The 18,723-nt window shown below is 39.2% G+C and overlaps 1 protein-coding gene across 1 annotated transcript; it reads left to right on the top strand.

The window, feature by feature from the left end:
* Positions 5,002 to 18,323, top strand: LOC109718512 (CASP-like protein 4A2). The gene is made up of 5 exons (XM_020244768.1): positions 5,002 to 5,108; positions 5,205 to 5,451; positions 9,364 to 9,794; positions 9,947 to 10,082; positions 17,893 to 18,323. The coding sequence occupies exons 1-5, from the start codon at positions 5,002 to 5,004 to the stop codon at positions 18,082 to 18,084; spliced, it is 1,113 nt and encodes a 370-aa protein (XP_020100357.1). The 3' UTR covers positions 18,085 to 18,323.

Raw genomic sequence — 18,723 nt, 5'->3', positions numbered from 1 at the left:
CGCCACCGCTCTAGACGTCGACAGAGGTGTTGGGTGAGGTAGGAGAGAGGAGCACAGTGTCGATATGAGGTGGTGGTGGAGGAGGAGGGAAGGGGTAGTGGAAGAGGATGAGGAGGAGGAAGCAAGAGAAGAAAAAAGAGAACAATCAGAAGGAGAGAGATGAAGAAAGCAAAGAAAAACAAATTAGAGGGAGAAAAAAGAGAGAGAGAAATAAGAGTATTTTAGTTAGTTTACTAAAAATTTAAATTTAACCTCCAAAATTCAAAAAAGTGGCATATGTTTGCAAAAATACAAAGGCAATGAATTTCTTATGCAAATTAGCCTTTAAAAAATTATTACAAACCTTTATATTGATAATAATTAACTAAAATTTCTTTTGTTTTCTATTATCTGTCTTTTCAATTATCTTAAACATCTTTTGTTTTGAAATTATAAAAAAATATTTTATAATTATTAGCTATTTAGGACAAAGTTTTATATGTAAGTTATGTCATATAAGATAAGATTACAAGAAACACCAGCTGATCAAACACATTACACATCAATCAATCGATCTTAAAAAGCTCATTTATTTTTTATTTTAAAAAATAATTTATAAACATCAAATCTTAGGCCTAAATGACAAAAACTGCATGCCATACAACAAGGATAATAGTGCAACGCAAAGGAGCAACGCCAGAAGAAATGGTGCAACCGTCCTTTTAACAGTGCATCCTTAAGCTCGCTCCAGTGCAACCTCTCTATAACCAGTCAAAATTTTACTTTATTTATTGGTTAATATAATCTTAAGCTCATAGTACAAATGAAAGACATCCCATCCAAATGCAGGCGAAGCGTCGGCGGGGCAGGACCGTCGGCGTGGGGGACGGAGTTCGATAGGCGCGAGATATCTGCTAAACGATTGAAGAAGATAGCATCGGCGGGGCAGGAAGGTCGGCGGCGTGTCCGGAGTTCGAGAGGTGCGACATAACTGCTAAACGATTGAAGAAGATAGTTGTGTAAAGTCTCTCATAAAAGCTCACACGCGTTCTTTCAACTGTATAATAAGCCCATAGTTAAACGCAAATAATAGTGCAAGATAGTGTGAATAAACGAACAATGGTTTACAAAAGAGTGCAACGAAGCTTGTAAGAGTGCAATACGGAGTTAATAACAGTGTTGTGGCAAATAAAGCACTTCAGATAGTAAGAATCAATCTTAACACCTCATTGTTGGATTGTACCCTTCCGAGCGAGCTGCCTCCTCTTCGAACTCTACCTGTGGCTGCTGCGGCGACTCAACTCTTCGTAAAGGCGACGAGGTTAAAGCGACGCTACGATTGGTCAAGGAGGCAAAGGCGACGAACGGCGTTCCTCGCAGTAGGAAGCGCCGTGGCGGAGTAGGAGGAGGCTCCTTCTCGTACTCTGCCGATGCGCTTCCTTTTGCGGCGAACGCCGTTGTCGACTTCACTTCCTTCACCAAAGGTAGTGTCGCCGTAAACGGGGAATGCATATGAACAACCCATATTTGAACAAAACGAATCGTCGCTTCACCAACCCGTCGGTGCCTCTTCACTTGACCTAATCGAATATAACGTACATGTCACTGTGGCAATTCCCACTAGCATTAAATGTGACAGGGGATTAATAGTGCAACGAGCACAGCGATTAATAGTGCAACATAGGGTAAAAGACTACAACTAAGATTGTAAGGGTGCAATGCGGTCGACATAATAGTGCAATGGTTTAAGGAATACTCACGTGTCGGGTGAAGAGAACGAACAGCAAACACTAGGTATGGCGAATAGCGTGGAATATTATGTATCCTGCGCGTGGGGGCGCATTTAATGCTTGCGGAAGCGTATGTACAATAACGTGTATGTTATAGTGTCTCTTCGCTGAGGCGAAGAGACACCGGCGTGTATATCGAAGCTGCCTCGGGAAGATAAGGCGACTATTCAAACGTATTTTCGTTTAGTTTAAATATGCGTTTTACAGATTCATTTCCCGAAAAGGCGTTGCACAGTTATTAGCGTATTGCACTATTAAAAACATAGTACTTACACTCTTTTATTCAGCGTTGTTCAATTTTTCGTATTTTTCGTACTTGTTTTACTAATAATTATATGTAATCACCGAATATGGAGAGAATTTTACACTGCTTAATCACTCGCTACTGCATTAATGTGAGGCAAAAATTATACAAACCGTGCAACATGTTCCACCAACTATTCCGCTCTTTATGTAACACTGATTGTAATGCATTGCACTCTTACGACGAATGTTACTCTAATATTGGGACAGTATTGGACGCTAAGAAGCTTTCTTGCACTCTTTTACCGCACGTTGGACTATTAATGGCGCATAACATTGCACTATTATTATACGCTTAAAGAAGGTAGTGAGGTGTTTTAAGATAGTATTAGCTACTTGAGGTGAGTAATAGCTACTTTCCGTTCCCGAAGAAAGTTCAAAATTCGCGCGCATTAATAGGCAGTGACCTAAATGGTTACGCAACCTTCCAGTCGTCCGGTAGCGTCTCTTCAACCGCCTTTTCGTTTTCTATAAAACGGTTCTTCAGATGCATTGCTAGTTGCATTACTACATATAAAAAGAACTCTCTAGGGACTTGGACAACCGGCGACGAAGAAACGGCGATGATGGAGGTACACGAGACGAGGGGAGAGATTCGCAGGAGACCTCGACGACGAGACGACTGGGTCGTAAGTGTACCATCCAGCAACGAGGCGTTAAGATTGAATCGTACTATCTGGAGTATTGTGCTTTATTTGCGACGAGCCACTTCTCTATCAGGTTCTTAAATTCTGCAGATCTTTATTGTTATCGATCGATTGTAATATTTTTCTCATTATACTGTCTCTTTCGAACATTGTAGTGCCAAAATGGCAAAGAAGGGCTGCTCGTCGCAAATGATCTAGGCAATCATCTCTTTCATCATCTTTTGCTCTTTATCCCACCAGCTATACCTGTTGGACAAACAGTGACGTCGGTTCAGTGCGCGTTGATTTGCCTGCTAGCTTTGATGATGATTCTGTACTTTTATAAAATGAAAGCCGACTTTTGTTCAATATTTATTTTCATGCGATTGTTACAGTGGATGTAGTGAACATCATATTGTATGGCAAACGTGTATTATATGTTACATTTTCGTCAAAGACAATGTATAATTTGTTACTATATTAATAGTGCAATGCTTTGAGGAAATAGTGCAACGAATCGTTAAGCAGTGTATACATTCTTACCAATAGTTCATACTTTAAATTTATATTAATGATGTCTTTAAGTTGTGTAACTATTATCAAAAGAGTGCCATGAGTTCGTTAAGAAGCGCAAAAGAGTGCCATGAGGCTGTTGTCTGAGATTGGGAAGACTATGCAATCGGTGAATTGATTATTGATGGAAATGATACTACAATAGTGTAACATTCCTAAAACAGTTAATTGTAACTTTGCATTAGTGCAACAAATGAGGTAACAGTGTAAGCTGCGATGAAATATTTCTCTGTATCTAAACCCAAATAGTGCAACGTGGGGTAAATGACTCCAACTAAGATTGTAAGGGTGCAATGCAATAGACATAATAGTGCAATGGTTAGTAGAAATTGGTGCAGTGTTTAGAGCTGTTACACTATTTCTTTCCATTTTCAAACAATGGATCTGCCGAATAGCATAGAATATTGTGTTTCCCTTCCCGAGGAGAAAATCCCCTAAACATTCCTTCCCGGGAATTAAATGCGGCCCATGCGCTTCACGCAACAGCGCTCTGTTTCGGAATCCGGACAACATCCGTACCGCTATTCGCCAGCCCCGCTGTTTGCTGTTCGGATTTAATTTAAATATCTAAAGCTAAAACAAGAACTGCGCGGCCCGCAACAGGGATAATAGTGCAACGAAAAAAAGCAATGCCAGGTTAAATGATGCAACTTCTTTTCTAACAGTGCATCACTAGGCTCGCACCAGTGCAATCTCCACCGAAGCAATGAGAGAATTCGCCTGTAATTTGGACCCTCACCTGAAGAAATCGTGCAACGACAGAATGATTAAAGAAGATAATATTGTGACATTTCTTTAAAATGAATACATCATTCTTTGAACACTATAACAATTGTGCAACATTTAGGCCGCTAATAGTGGAACTAGGTGTAAAAGAATGTAACGACGCTTGTAAGAGTGCAATACGTAAAAATAATAGCGCAATGGTTTGAAGAAAATGAAGCAACGAATCATTTGGCAGTGTAAATTTTTCTCTCCAATCGTTTTTCATTATATGAATAGTTAAAGAACATTTAAGTGGTGTAACGATGAACACCAACTGCGGTGTTGCCTTAACCTCCGTATTACGCGAGTGCATCTGATTATCCCATATTTTGAAAAAAAAAAAATACGTTTCCAGACCAGCTTTCACTTCCTCGTTATGCACGCCGGTGTCACTTCGCCTGACCTCAACTACAAGTTTCTTATAGAGGCATTAAAGAGCCTTAAAAGCAGCCTGCGCGGGAAACGCAGTTTTCGGGCCACGATATTCTATTCGCTAGAGTCAGCGTTTGCTGTTAGGTTATATAATATTTGGAAGTGCAGCTGCACGTATCTTGATGACAGAACGTAATCTTAATGATGTCGCTGACGATATATCTTGTTAAGGTACAGTTGAAAATGGCACTATTACCGAAACAGAATACAGAACAAGAATTTGAAATATCGTTGCAATGGATAACATAATAGTGTAACACTAGTCAAAATTAGTGCAATATAATCGCAAGCATTGCCGAATCGTCCAAAATGGTGCAAGAGTTACGCCGTTTTATTATCATCAGCCGATGATTGAAAGCTATCCCAACGTTGTATGTCGACGGGTTGGAAATAAATTATGGCGGGAACGGATCTACCTTTTCCCGCCTCATGCATAACTTAACAACTCATGCACGTTAACTGGATTATATATTGATGAAAGAGTGGTTTTGAACTACTTTCGGCTAATTTCTTGTTTCCAACTCTTACAAGTTATGGATAACGCTGAAATTTCAGTGCATTGCCATTTTAATGGGTTCTTTAAGGAGGAAGGAGACATTGTCAACTATGTAGGAGGATCCTGCTGGCTCGCTTTCATCAGGTAAGAGGATACTTTTAATTCCCTGCGAGCAGTGTTCTTCCAGTACATGAACACTTCACCGGAATACTGCAAGATCGAAATAAAACTTTGCTATAGTGGGGAACTCAGCAAACTCATCGACATTGTTGATGACGATGATGTCCGAAACATATGGAGACTCTATAAAATCCACGCGTATCTGATGGAGCTTTATGCTGTGAGTAACTTAGTCGAGAGAAATGTTCCTACATGTGATCCCGATGATATAGATGAAGTGCTTACAGATGAACGGCTGGAGCTGTTGATTAACAGCCGTTCCGGGGATGCATCTACATCTATTTCTCAGCCAACAAATTTTGAAATAGTTGGCTCGTAAGTTACACTATTATTACTCTTTTACACCATTACGGAAGTTGACAACGGTGTTCCCCGCAAGCGGTAGCGTAGCGCCTGAGTAGGAGAAGTCTCTTCGTATTTCCAGTCGCTGTGGCAGCTGAGATGCGATAGCCGCCGACGGCGACACCACAACGAGGGGTTAAGATTGATTCGCACTATCTAGAGGGCTTTATTTACCACGAGCTGCCAGGTTCATGGCAAATAAAGCATTCCAGATAATGTGAGTCGATGTTAACGCCTCGTTACTGGTTCGTACCCTTCCTAGCGACCTCCTCCTCGTAGTCTCCTACGGCACTCTCCCCTGGCTGCCTATACCTGTTTGCGTCGGCTTCGTGCGCGTGGAATTGCAGACTAGCTTATATGGTTCCATACTTTTGTTATATAATTATTTGTACAAGTTGGTTCTGTATTTATGTAATAGAACGTTGTATTGTATGCAAGTTCTCTTTATATGTTACAAAGTATTATAAAATCGTGTAATTTGCATAAAAAAAAAGTAATATTTCATCCCAGGTTAATGGACTACTTGCGAATTTGTTACACTATTTTTCAAACAATGTAGCACTGTTTTTATTAAAGAATCTTGCACTATTTTGATCAAAAAAGTGCACCACTTAGTCTTCTTTTACTCTTAATATCACGTTATCACCAATGGACAGTCGATATTTACACTGCTAGAATAATCATTGCACCATTTCCTTCAAACGATTGCACTTGCACTATAATTACGAACGCATTGAGCACTTGCAAACTTACGTTCACTCTTTTACCCCACGTTGCGTTGCACTATTATTTGCGTTTAATGTTGCATTAGTATTACTACCGTATTGCACACTTACAAGCCTTGTTGCACTCTTTTTGAAATCCATTGCACTGTTAATAACTCCGGATTGCATTCTTACAAGCTTCGTTGCACTCTTTTATAAATTATTGTTTTATTATTATCACTATCTTGCACTATTATTCGCGTTTAACTATGCACTTATTATACTGTTGAAAGAAGGCGGGAGCTTTTATGAGAAACTTTACACAATTATCTTTTTAAATCGTTTAGCAGTTATGTCGCACCTCTCGAACTCCGGACCCGCCGGCGACGGTGCTGCCCCGGCGCCGACCTTCGTGCCCCGCCGAACCTTATCTTCTTCAATCGTTTAGCAGTTACCTCGCACATCTCGAACCCCATCACGGCCGCCGGCCGTCATGCCCCGCCGCCGTGGAACCACTTCGCTTCGCCTGCATTTGGCGGGGGCGCCGTTCATTTGAACTATTAGCTTCAGATTATATTAAAAATTAAAGGAAGAAAAATTTTGACTGGTTATGGAGAGTTTGTACTGGAGCGAGTCTAGTAGTGCATTGTTAGAAGGGTCGTTGCACGATTTCAACTCCCGACCGACCGCCTACTGTCCTGCCCCGCCGCCGACCGTCCTGCGCTGCCGACGCTTTGCCTGCATTTAGGGGGGACGCCGTTCATTTGCACTTTTAACTTCAGATTATATTAAGAAGTAAAGAAAGTAAAATTTTGACTGGTTATGGAGAGGTTGCACTAGCGCGAGTCTAGGGATGCACTGTTAGAAGGACGGCTGCACCATTTCTCCTGGCGTTGCTCCTTCGTGTTGCACTATTATCCCTCTTGTGGGGCATGCAGTTTTTGTCATTTATCTTCAAAAATTTTATTAAAGTCTTAAAGCCGAACAGCAAACAGCGGGGCCGGCGAATAGCGAGACGGATGTGGTCCCGGGTTCCGAAAAAGAGCGAGGTTGCGTAAAGCGCAAGGGGCGCATTTAATGCCGGCCAGGATCGTACGGTAGGGTAGTATACGTATGTCGAGGAATATGCGGGGGCCTTTTGTATACAAGGGGCATTTTAGTCAGGCGGCGGAAAAGCGGACCGAATCTGCAAAAACGAAAAAGTTGGCCCGGTTTTGCAAAAGCCCAAAATAAGTGGATTTTTTATGCAAATTGGCCAAAAGTGAAACATTTCAAATTTTAATACTTTACTGATTGAACATTTTAATTTTTTTTTTATTTATCAAGTGTTAAAGTATCGCACACAAGAAATTTCGGATTGTTTGGTCGGTTTTGACAATATATTTTTTTAAAAAAATACTTCTTGGATACCCAAAAAGAGGTGTACATTTTACACTAGCAATCCTAGAGTTGATAAAAATCGAATTGATTTTGAATAAAATTTAACAAAATTGATATGATAAGAATGATCTTAGGATGGAGTGGGTGTAAGATATACACCTTACTCTAGGGTGTATCTATAACATTGCTCTTTCAATATATCCCTAATATATTCCTCCGTTGTTCAAAAATACTCCTGTAGTTACTGCCATTAAGTTATCTCGGGCTAAACGTGAGTTAAATATTTAATAGAGTTAAAAAAAAAAATCAAAATACCTTTTCTCCCTAAGTTGGTGATAATAGAAAAATATATTTGAAAAGAGTAAAAATCAAAATACTTCTTTTATCCCTAACTGAAAGGCAAATAAGAAAAATTGGTAATGGTCGAAGGGTATATTAAAAAGGGCAAAATAGTAATTTTACAGAGATAACAATTATTGCTAATCGTTTACTAACAGAATTTAACTCTAAAATTATATTTGAAATAACTTGGAATGTAAAAAAGATATTTTTAATACTAGCTTTAGCTTTGTAAGAGGGGTAATTGTCGAGAACTTTTCAAGTACATAATCAATTGTCCCTTCTTTTTTCTTTTTTAAGCTTGGTCCTGTGATGACATGGCAGATCCGGTGCAAGCAACAATTTTCAGGTGACTATTGCCGACAAAGTATTAGTAGAATAAAGCAAAGGGATAATTGCACGTGGCTCCTTTTAAAGATATGAAATAATAAATAAAAGGAAAAACTTCAAAAACCCCCCTGTGGTTTCACATTTTTTATTTTAGTACCATGTGGTTTAAAATGTATCAAGTTAGTACCCTGTGGTTTCCCACTTTATCACTTTAGTACCCTGTGGTTTAAAGTGTATCAAGTTAGTATCTTGCGGTTTTGCACTTTATCACTTTAGTACCCTGTGGTTTCACACTTTATCACTTTAGTACCCTGCGATTTAAAAAATCACAAGGTATTAACTTGATACAAAATTAAAACCAAAAAATCACAGGGTACTAACTTGATACAAAATTAAAACCACAGGGTACTAAAGTGATAAAGTGTAAAACCACAGGGTACTAACTTGATACACTTTAAACCACAGGGTACTAAAGTGATAACATAAGAAACTACAGGGTACTAACTTGATATATTTTAAACCACAAGTTACTAAAGTGAAAAAAATTGAAACCACAAGTGGGTTTTTTGAAGTTTTCCCTAAATAAAACTCTAAACAACTTAAGTTATCAAATTTATTCTTCAAAAATCCTTATGTCCGCAAATATATTTTTCTGTTCTCAAAATTTGATAACCATGAGTTAAAAAAAACTAACCACGGTTAACTGAGCAGTTAGTTGAGCGATAAAATGATATTTTTTTTTTCTATATATATAATTTCTATTTCTATGTTGAGCAGTGTTACTTTTCTATCTCTCTTTTTTTTATGTATGATAATGGCGAGACTTACAACGACGGAAGGCAAGATTTTCGTAAGAAAAATAAGATACGCTATATGTGCCGCGACAAAGATAGGGACAAAAAGAGAAAGAAAAAAAATTTTTTATATGAACAAATTTATAATTATAAAATAATTATTCTATGTACTCACTATTAAAAAAATTAAAGTGAATCAAACGGGATATATACATGAACAAACTAAAATTTTTCAAAGTATATATTTACAAATCAAAAAAAAGAAAAAGTTCTCCGCAGGAAAAAGCGCGGTTATATGCAATATCAATAATGAAGAAAAGGAAAGATTAGTTTCACTTCCACTTCGTCTCCCGCATCTCTAATGGCGGAGCTCATGAGCTCCCCCCTCCGATCGCCGCTCCCGGAGGAAGAGCTCCCCCTCCCCGCGCTTCCTCCGCCGCCGACGCCGACGCCGACGCCGAACCACACCACCCCGACCTCTCCTCCGCCGCACCCCGCGGCGGAGGCGATCGTGCTCCGCGCCGCGCGCCACGACCCGCCGCCGCCGCCGCAGCAGCTAGCCGCCGACGGCGGCGGCTGGTACGCGTGGACCGGTGGCCGCGGCGGAGAGGAGGAGCACCCGCAGTCGCAGTCGCAGTCGCGGGGGCGGTTGCGGCTCGCGCGGCGGCGGCGCTCCTCTGCCTCTTGGCCTTCTCCGTCCTCGCCGCCGACCGGCGCAAGGGCTGGGCCCTCGACTCCTACAGCAACTACAGCCAATTCCGGTACGCCCGCGCGCGCGCACTCTCTCTCTCCCTCTCCCTCTCCCTCTCCATCTAGGGTTTTTGGGGGCGTCGAGATCGGATGTGTGTGATGATCCGATCGCGTTTGATCTGGTCGTGATGATGCGTTTTGGGCCGTTGGATCGGGGAAACAGGTACTGCGTGGCGGTGAACGTGATCGGGTTCCTGTACGCCGGGTTCCAGGTGTCCTCACAGGTGATGCAGATGAAGAAGGGGAAGCCCGTCATCGGCCGCCCCGCAGGGCACTATTTCGACTTCGCCATGGATCAGGTACTTCAATAGTTATTTTTCGGGGTATGATTTTTTTTTTTTATTTTTAAAAAAGTTAGGAATTACTGAATTAGTAACACCCTGTTTGGCAACGCTCAAATCGGTTCTACTTCAACTTTCACTTAACTCCCTTGTTTGTGCAACGACCCGACTCGCTAGCAGCAATAACTCGTTGGGCCCAACCACCGGCCTAAAATGCTTAAGCCCAATTATTATTGCTAGCGTGTAGGTCGCATATAAACATATCGAAATCAGTATCCTACCCGATGTGGGACTTATTGGGCTGGGACTTATTGGGGGCGTTACAAACTCCCTCCGTTTAGACCCTGACGTCCTCTTCGGATTCAAACCAGATCAGTCCAAACCAGATCACAGACAGACAAATCAGGATCAGAATTACCAGGCAATGTGAGATTCTAGAGGTAGAGCTGGCTCCTACGGGTTCAAGAGGTGGCTCTCACCAAACCCGTTGGTGTAGCACTTTGTCCCGCATAGCACTTAGCTTTCACATTTCCTGTTAAATATGTCTCGAATTCTAGTACCGCAAGGTCTTCTAACCCTATTCTGTTTTAATTATCTCATTAAGTTAAGTTTAGATTATGCCTAATTTTATTGAGATATTCCTAATCTTAGTGGGTTTGTATTCCTAATTGTATTAGGATTTAACCTATTATAAATATACCCTTTCTGCTATTGATTTAGTGCGGAAGATGAGAGAGGGAATATGGGTGTATTTTTGGGATTAGGGTTTTGTGAGAGAGGCATATTTTGTACACCACTTTGATTATAATGAAGATCTCCGCTCCGTCTTCGCCCGTGGACGTAGGCCGTTGGCCGAACCACGTAAATATTGTGTGCTTTATTTTTCTTCTCTCTTTCTCGGATCTCTTTTGGTATTTTCGCATCCGACGAACTAGATCTTCTCGGTTTTAGTTCTAACAAACTGGTAGATTGTTAAATATGTTTCGAATTTTAGTACCGCAAGGTCTTCTAATCCTATTCTGTTTTAGTTATCCCATTAAGTTAAGTTTAGATTATGCCTAATTTATCGAGATATTCCTAATCTTAGTGGGTTTGTATTTCTAATCGTATTAGGATTTAACCACTATTATAAATATACCCTTTCTGCTATTGATTTAGTGTGGAATATGAGAGAGAGAATATGGGTGTATTTTTGGGATTAGGGTTTTGTGAGAGAGACATATTTTGTACACCACTTTGATTATAATGAAGATTTCCGCTCCGTCTTCGCCCGTGGACGTAGGCCGTTGGCCGAACCACGTAAATATTGTGTGCTTTATTTTTCTTCTCTCTTTCTTGGATCTCTTTTGGTATTTTCGCATCCGACGAACTAGATCTTCTCGGTTTTAGTTCTAACAAACTGGTATTAGAGCCGGAATGTTCGTTTGGGTGTTTAAGACGTCGACGAATTTGAGATCGAGAAGTTTGATCGCTCCAGCAGTTTCGCTCTACGACAAGTTGTCGTTCTGATGCAACAGAGGTTGCAAAAGGCGTAGTTGGAGATGAGAAGATTGGCACTTCAGAGAATCCCGCGGATTTGCTCATTAAGTTTTTAGGCGATCAAGGTCAAGTATTCCGTAAACTTGTTCGCATGTGCAGTAGCACTTCAGGAGCTCTTGGGATTTTGGTGGAGAAGACATAGAATTCAAGCCAAGGTGGAGATTGTTAAATATGTCTCGAATTCTAGTACCGCAAGGTCTTCTAACCCTATTCTGTTTTAATTATCCCATTAAGTTAAGTTTAGATTATGCCTAATTTATCGAGATATTCCTAATCTTAGTGGGTTTGTATTCCTAATCGTATTAAGATTTAGCCACTATTATAAATATACCATTTCTGCTATTGATTTAGTGCGGAAGATGAGAGAGGGAATATGGGTGTATTTTTTGGGATTAGGGTTTTGTGAGAGAGGCATATTTTGTACACCACTTTGATTATAATGAAGATCTCCCTCCGTCTTCGCCCGTGGACGTAGGCCGTTGGCCGAACCACGTAAATATTGTGTGCTTTATTTTTCTTCTCTCTTTCTCGGATCTCTTTTGGTATTTTCGCATCCGACGAACTAGATCTTCTCGGTTTTAGTTCTAACATTTCTGGTTGGTATTCATCTCTGATACCAATTGCAACGAACCGACCCGCTAGCAACAATAATTCGTTGGGCCCAACCACCGGCCCAAAATGCTTAAGCCCAGTTATTATTACTAGCGTGCAGGTCTCATATAAACCGATCGAAATCAGTATCCCACCCGATATGGGACTTATGGGGGGCGTTACTAACCACATCGGGTGGGATACTGATTTCGATCGGTTTATATGAGGCCTACACGCTAGTAATAATAACTGGGATTAAGCATTTTGGGCCGGTGGTTTGGGCCCAACGAGTTATTGTTGCTAGCGGGTCAGATCGTTAAGGCCTCATATAAACCGAACGAAATCAGTATCTCACCCGATGTGGGACTATTGGGTCGTTACAAACTCCCCCCCAATGTGGGACTATTTGGGCGTTACAAACTTCCCCTGTTTAGACCCTGACGTCCTCGTCGGGTCCAAACCAGATCACAGACAGACCGACCAGGACCATTACCAGGCGATGTGAGATTCCAGAGGTGGCTCCTCCGGGTTCAAGAGGTGGCTCCCACCAAATCCGTTGGTGTAGCACTTTGTCCCGCATAGCACTTAGTTCTCACACTTCCCGCTGGTATTCGTCTCTGATACCAATTGCAATGACCCGACGGCTAGCAGTAGAAACTCGTTGGGCTAAACCATCAACCCAAAATGTTTAAGCCCAATTATTATTACTAGCGTATAGGCCTCATATAAACTGATCGGAATCAGTATCCCATCCGATGTGGGACTATTGGGGGCGTTACAGTTTGGATACCTACTAATTCATCTTTGGTATTAAATTTTGTTGAGTTGAGTGCATTTTGATTAAGCTACAAATCTGATAACTTCGTGCTTGATTTTCAGTGATTTGTAAATTATAAGAAAATTCCTTTTTGAAATTCCCCTTTCTTGATTGTGATGGAACTAAACACGACAAACAGTAAAACAGGAAAGAGGATAATGAAATCAACCAACCACAATTCATCCCGAACTATACATTTCTAAGTCAAATCTAATTCATTTGAGTTCATTGCATTCACTAGCAAACATAGTGTAAACTTTGTCTAAATGCTCTAGTAGTTATCAGGTCATTTTTTGGGACCTAACACTAACTACTTTTAGTAAACCCTATCCAAGTGTTTAATAATCTTGGTCGTGGAGCTTTGCTTGTGCATTTTTAAGATTGAATTGTGGAGATGACCTGAAACTGTGGTCATTGACATAATTACTTCTGTATAAACTGAATTAGTAAAATTGCATACAGTTTTCTCTCTTATTTTTGGCTCTTTGTTCCATGCGAAACAAAAACTTTTAAATGTAATTCATTGGATTGTTTGGATTCCACACTTAGGAATTAAGATTAATATAGCGGACTGGACCGGAATAATTGATTAGTTAGAAGTCAATGTCAATATTTAAAAAAATGAGAGGATTTCCTCTCTTTTTCTTGTCTAAATGTCTTCTCTATGATAATTTTATTATTACAATCGTAATTCATTTTTTACCAGGTTTAATTTTTGCAGCAAGGTTCTTATGAATGGAAATGCCAGATTTATTATCTATAGACTCAAGGATTGCAGATGTCTTGATCGAATTATTTATTTTCGGTTGAGATAATTATTAAAAAGTGAGCATGAAACAATTAGAAAGATAGTCATCGTTTTTAATAGAAAGACATACTAGCAATAACCTTTGATTGTGTTTTATTGTTACCATGGGGGTCAATGTATATTTATTACTTCTGATCTTCTGAGAAGTCAAAAGACCTAACACTATATAAGAACTAGGCACAGTGAACTCAGAAGTATACAAATGCATTAGTAAAACATGTTGTTAGAAGATATCAGCACGTGTGTTAGCCAAATTCTTGCGTAATTCTCCAAAGAGATAGGTTTGTTTGAAATTGTTTTTTTATTTTGGAGGCAGATGCACAAAACTGGTTGGCCTTTAATTAAGTTTCCATTACCGAGGCTTTGTTCATTATCTTAAATCATTATTGTTGGTTATCTATTACAATGTATCTGGTCATGGGGTCTGTTTTGTAAAAGAAACAGATGTAGGTGAGAAACTGATTCAAAATGATCCCAATATTTGGTATTGATATCATACAGTACGGGCCCCTCAACATCGGCTTTGGTCAATAGGCAATTAGTTTTGCTTTTATCACTTTTTGCTGGCTGCAAAATCTCCTAGCAACAGAAATGTTGTCTAAACATTACATTTACTTCTACAAACAATGCTTGTTCTCTCAAGAATAACCTGCCTAAAAAAAATTCATTGAATGGTTAACAAGCCGCGTGCAGATGATAATGTATCTTTGTAAAGTTAATTGACCTATGATGGGAGGGTTCGATGGTGTTCTCTTTAATTTTTCTTTATACCAGATATTAGTATAAGCATCCTTTTGGATGATAAGCCAAAAGAGTTTAAAGAAATCAACTTCTTTTTCTAGTGCACAGTTTAAGAGCTGTCCTGTTTTGTAGTGGCATGGGTTGTTACTACAGAAGAAAGATGGTAAGATTGTGTATTTCTCATTCTTCATAAGCCCACACTGATGAGAACCTCGTACAGTAGGATGGCCAAGCTAGTTTATTTGGCATAATCTTTGTTTTCCTCAAAAATATCTGACAACGAACAAAATTAGCCAACTTTATTCAAGTTCAGTGGAATATTCCAGTTTTACTGAAGGTGAAGTTTCAACTCTGACAAGCTTTGTGGCATATACACCTTTAAAATTGTTTCTCCACCTGTTTGGTTGACTGGATATCAAAATTTGAGAGGTACTGTTATATAATAAACTTTCATACTAAGTTAAACCAAAAAGTTTGGAAGCATTCATTGATTGGCCTGATATGGATGTTTAATTTCTGGCACAGTGTTTTTTGAAATGCTCTCAATTATTAAGCTATTAAAATCTTAATGTGCTCTTTTTGTCCATTTTTTAGTAGTAAGGCATATCTGTTCGGGGATGCTTTGAGGCAGGCACTTCTTTCTTACCATCTTTATTTTGTGCTTGTGATATACACCCCTTACCTGAATCATGGACGTCTATTTGAACAGAGCTTCTGGTTTTTGTTTTGAGGCAAGCTCATTAACGGTCAATAATCTAATTTTGCACGGATGATTGCTTAGTCATAGTGAGAGCAACTAGGGACAATGCATCGTATTTTCTGATGTGATCAAGTATCACAATGAGGACGAGGACAGCGCTTGCCTCATTTTTTGTGGTTGTTAGATCTAATGTGGGCAAGAATATGAAGCATCTCAGTATGCTGATTGCTTACTCAAAGGGGCAGGTGAAATAAAACAGGGATATATTTCTCAGGTTTCCCATATATCAGGGGCAGCAAAACTTTAATGCCCCGAATAGGTTGATGGATAAGATCTAGAGTCACCTTAAAAGCTAACTTCTCCATGATGAGGAGAGTTGTTCTGGTTAAACATGTTCTCGTTTCGTGTGCCATCCATATTCTCTCTAACATCTGGTTATCTACTTCTAGTGAGGTAGAAAAAGGAATAAAATTGCTTTTATACTCTCTGGAGGAGATTATAGCAAGGATATGCTGTAGCCTCCACCTCTTAATCAATTGAGTAGTAATTGTGTTAGGCACTAATCTGATGCCTAAGATCATTGTTTAGAAGGACGACTTCAAAATATTAGGCATCTGTTAGACATTTGGGATAGGTCCAGTTGGATTTGTTTGTTTGATTGATTATTTCAATTGGCATTACTTGCCTAGGCGCCTATTGTGTTGGCCTCTATTTTTCTTCTTCACACCTTAATAAATGGTCCTAACAAAGCAAATGTGGCTTCCCAAAACGTGAAAATTTCAATGTTAGATGACAATACAGCCTCTCTCTTCATATAATCCTCCCCACTTATTGAGTTCTTGATTACACAATTAAATTAAGACAAGTCTCTTTCTAGGGTTATAAGGTTGCCTCTGCCAGTTTTATGCACCAACAATACACATCTTATGACCTTCTTGCGAGCTTCCAATAGCAATATTTAATTTCCTTGTCGGTAATCACCTTTTCTTTTACCTGTTTTGATAATTTTTGCATCTCTAGTGACCAGCAAGGGAACAACTACAAACTCCTCAAGGTTGAACTATAATATTTCTCATTTTCGTTTTTTTTATGTATTATTCAATATTATGAAGATAAGCGTGAATAAATAAAAAAACATTTTTGCAATTTTTTTTAATATCTTTAATCAATTTTTTATATGATAGTGTATAAGTGGTCTTATTGTGTGATTCTGATGATATAACTTGAATAATATCACATTATTTAGATAAGAACTTGGCTAAACAGTGTCAGGGAAAACTCATTTGCAAGTTGGTGTTTTTGGAGTGCAACTTCAAATCATGCCAATGCCCAGAACTTATTTGCTTAAATCTATATCATAAGAAGTTAGGAATTTGAATAGAAATAAATGGATGAGAGACACTTAGAAAAGGTTTTTTCTAAGAGGGCATGGTTTTTGCTGGACTAATAAAGCAAGTTTAAAGTTCATTATTATTATTATTATTATTATTATTATTATTTTGGAAAAGTTAAGCTAAAGTAGTTGTTATTTATGGGGGACATTCTCCCTGTTAGCTTTCCCTCGATTCCAACTCTATCGCCTCCCTTCATTATCTTTTTGTCGATTTGGAATTGCTGGTAACAATTTACTTTTTACCTGTTTTTTTTGGTTTTTTTTTTGGGTGTCTACTCATTTGGCAATCTGCTCTTTGGTGGACATCAAGAATCTATAGTTGTTGTTGAAACTTAATCAATAAAAAGAAGCCATAAGCACTTCCATTTTTATTGAGAAACCTACTTAAGACTAGTATGATATTTTTAGTTTATAACTAACATGAATAGTAAAAATATCCAAGTTAGCACCTTCTTACAGTTATCTTAGAAGATCATGTGATAATTCTTGATGCAGTATTCAAGTAGCATCGCATCTTTTCTAGCTGGTATTATTTGGTGCCAATGATTCCTATTTTACCTATCTATGAATTTCTTGGTTCATGTGCAGAACTACAAGGTATGTATTCAGCGTTCATACTCCAGGGCTACTAAATTGTTTATGTTATTATTTGTGTGCTTTTGGTTGGACATTTTGTTTGATTGGGAGATTTGAACTAGGCAATCCAGCATGGCAACTTTAGGGCGTAACGTAATAACGTGTAACTCTGATCAATTTTACTGGAGTTTTTCTTTGGATAAGAAGTCAAACATTTTGAATTTCTTTAAGCAAAATAAACTAATGCCATATTCATCATCACTGTTTACATTATGCGCTATGTTTTTTTTTTTGTTTAATATCAACCATATATGTAAGAGGAGAAGCTTTTTTTTTACCTTCTCTATTACAATCTATGAAAATTTTATCGCATGAAGTACATCGACTTTCCCAATTCATCCAAATTTTTAATGAACTGACCAAAAAGCCTCATTGCTATTACGCTCTAGATGGAAAGAAGCTTCTCTACTATGTATCTTTTGCTGCAAAAGGAAGCTGACATGAGCTTCCTGACTCTAAAACGTATTAAACTCTACGTAGCTTTATTTGAACAACTTTTATTCAAACAGCACTTCACTTCAGGCAAGCTAAGCAAGTCCATTGTATGTGAGGCCCAAATTCTTCCGTATCTCAAAAGTTTTCTATTTCATTTAATTTTTGCAGGTTTTGGCATACCTTTTGATCTCTGCATCGTCGTCGGCAACAGCTCGTGTTGGGGACTGGGTCTCCAACTGGGGAACCGACCCCTTCCCCAGCATGGCAAATGGCTCGATCGCTGTCTCCTTTCTCGCGTTCCTGGCGTTTGCTCTCAGCTCCCTTATCTCCGCCTACAATCTCTTCTGCCCGGACCTATAGCTTCTCCCGAGGTGCATTACACATATACCTTTGCATATCAGATGACTTGTTCGCGATACAATTCTTATGGAACGCTTTTGATGCAATTGTTGTTACAGAAACTTCTGTTTAGTCCTGTCTATTGTGTTTTCCCCATCTTTGGTTTTTGTTTCACTATATATTTAGTGAATCAAACCCTAGAACACAACCGATGTGGATTTTTATGGTTTACAAAATAGTCTTTTTTCTTTTCTGGTGAATGGTGCATAAGATATTGGTTTTCTGGTTCTGTTGATGCAGTAATGCCGGCTTCGTTCTTTTCATTAGTGAAAAATATGTTGGGTTCCAAAAAACAGGTCAGTTTTAAGTTCTTATTCAGGATAACTCATAGACAAACTTACGGTAGCTTGTTACCTTCAAAATTGATGCTATCACCAATGCTCTCCTACACGTCCGAACCTTGAAGTTCAAATATAGATATAGTAATAGTCCTTGAAATTCTTTCACCTACTATACCAATATTTTCGTTTGGGAAAAATATTAATAACTAAATGGTGACCGGCCTTTTCCCTTCTCCATTCCCTCCCTCTCTCTCCGGACTCTTCCACTACCCTCGCTCCCTCTGGACAATTGGCCGAAGGCCAAAAATCCGGTGAATAG

The sequence above is a fragment of the Ananas comosus genome, linkage group 12 (assembly GCF_001540865.1).
Source record: "Ananas comosus cultivar F153 linkage group 12, ASM154086v1, whole genome shotgun sequence".
Classification (NCBI taxonomy): domain Eukaryota; kingdom Viridiplantae; phylum Streptophyta; class Magnoliopsida; order Poales; family Bromeliaceae; genus Ananas; species Ananas comosus.
This window is presented reverse-complemented; position numbering and strand designations above follow the sequence as displayed.

What these genes read in the sequence shown, in the direction of transcription:
- LOC109718512 (XM_020244768.1), top strand. Translation starts at nt 5,002, where the DNA reads ATGGATAACGCTGAAATTTCAGTGCATTGCCATTTTAATGGGTTCTTT. An exon ending in AGCCAACAAATTTTGAAATA is followed by an intron (nt 5,452 to 9,363) that starts GTTGGCTCGTAA and finishes AGGAAAGATTAG; the next exon opens with TTTCACTTCCACTTCGTCTC. An exon ending in TCGACTTCGCCATGGATCAG is followed by an intron (nt 10,083 to 17,892) that starts GTACTTCAATAG and finishes TAATTTTTGCAG; the next exon opens with GTTTTGGCATACCTTTTGAT.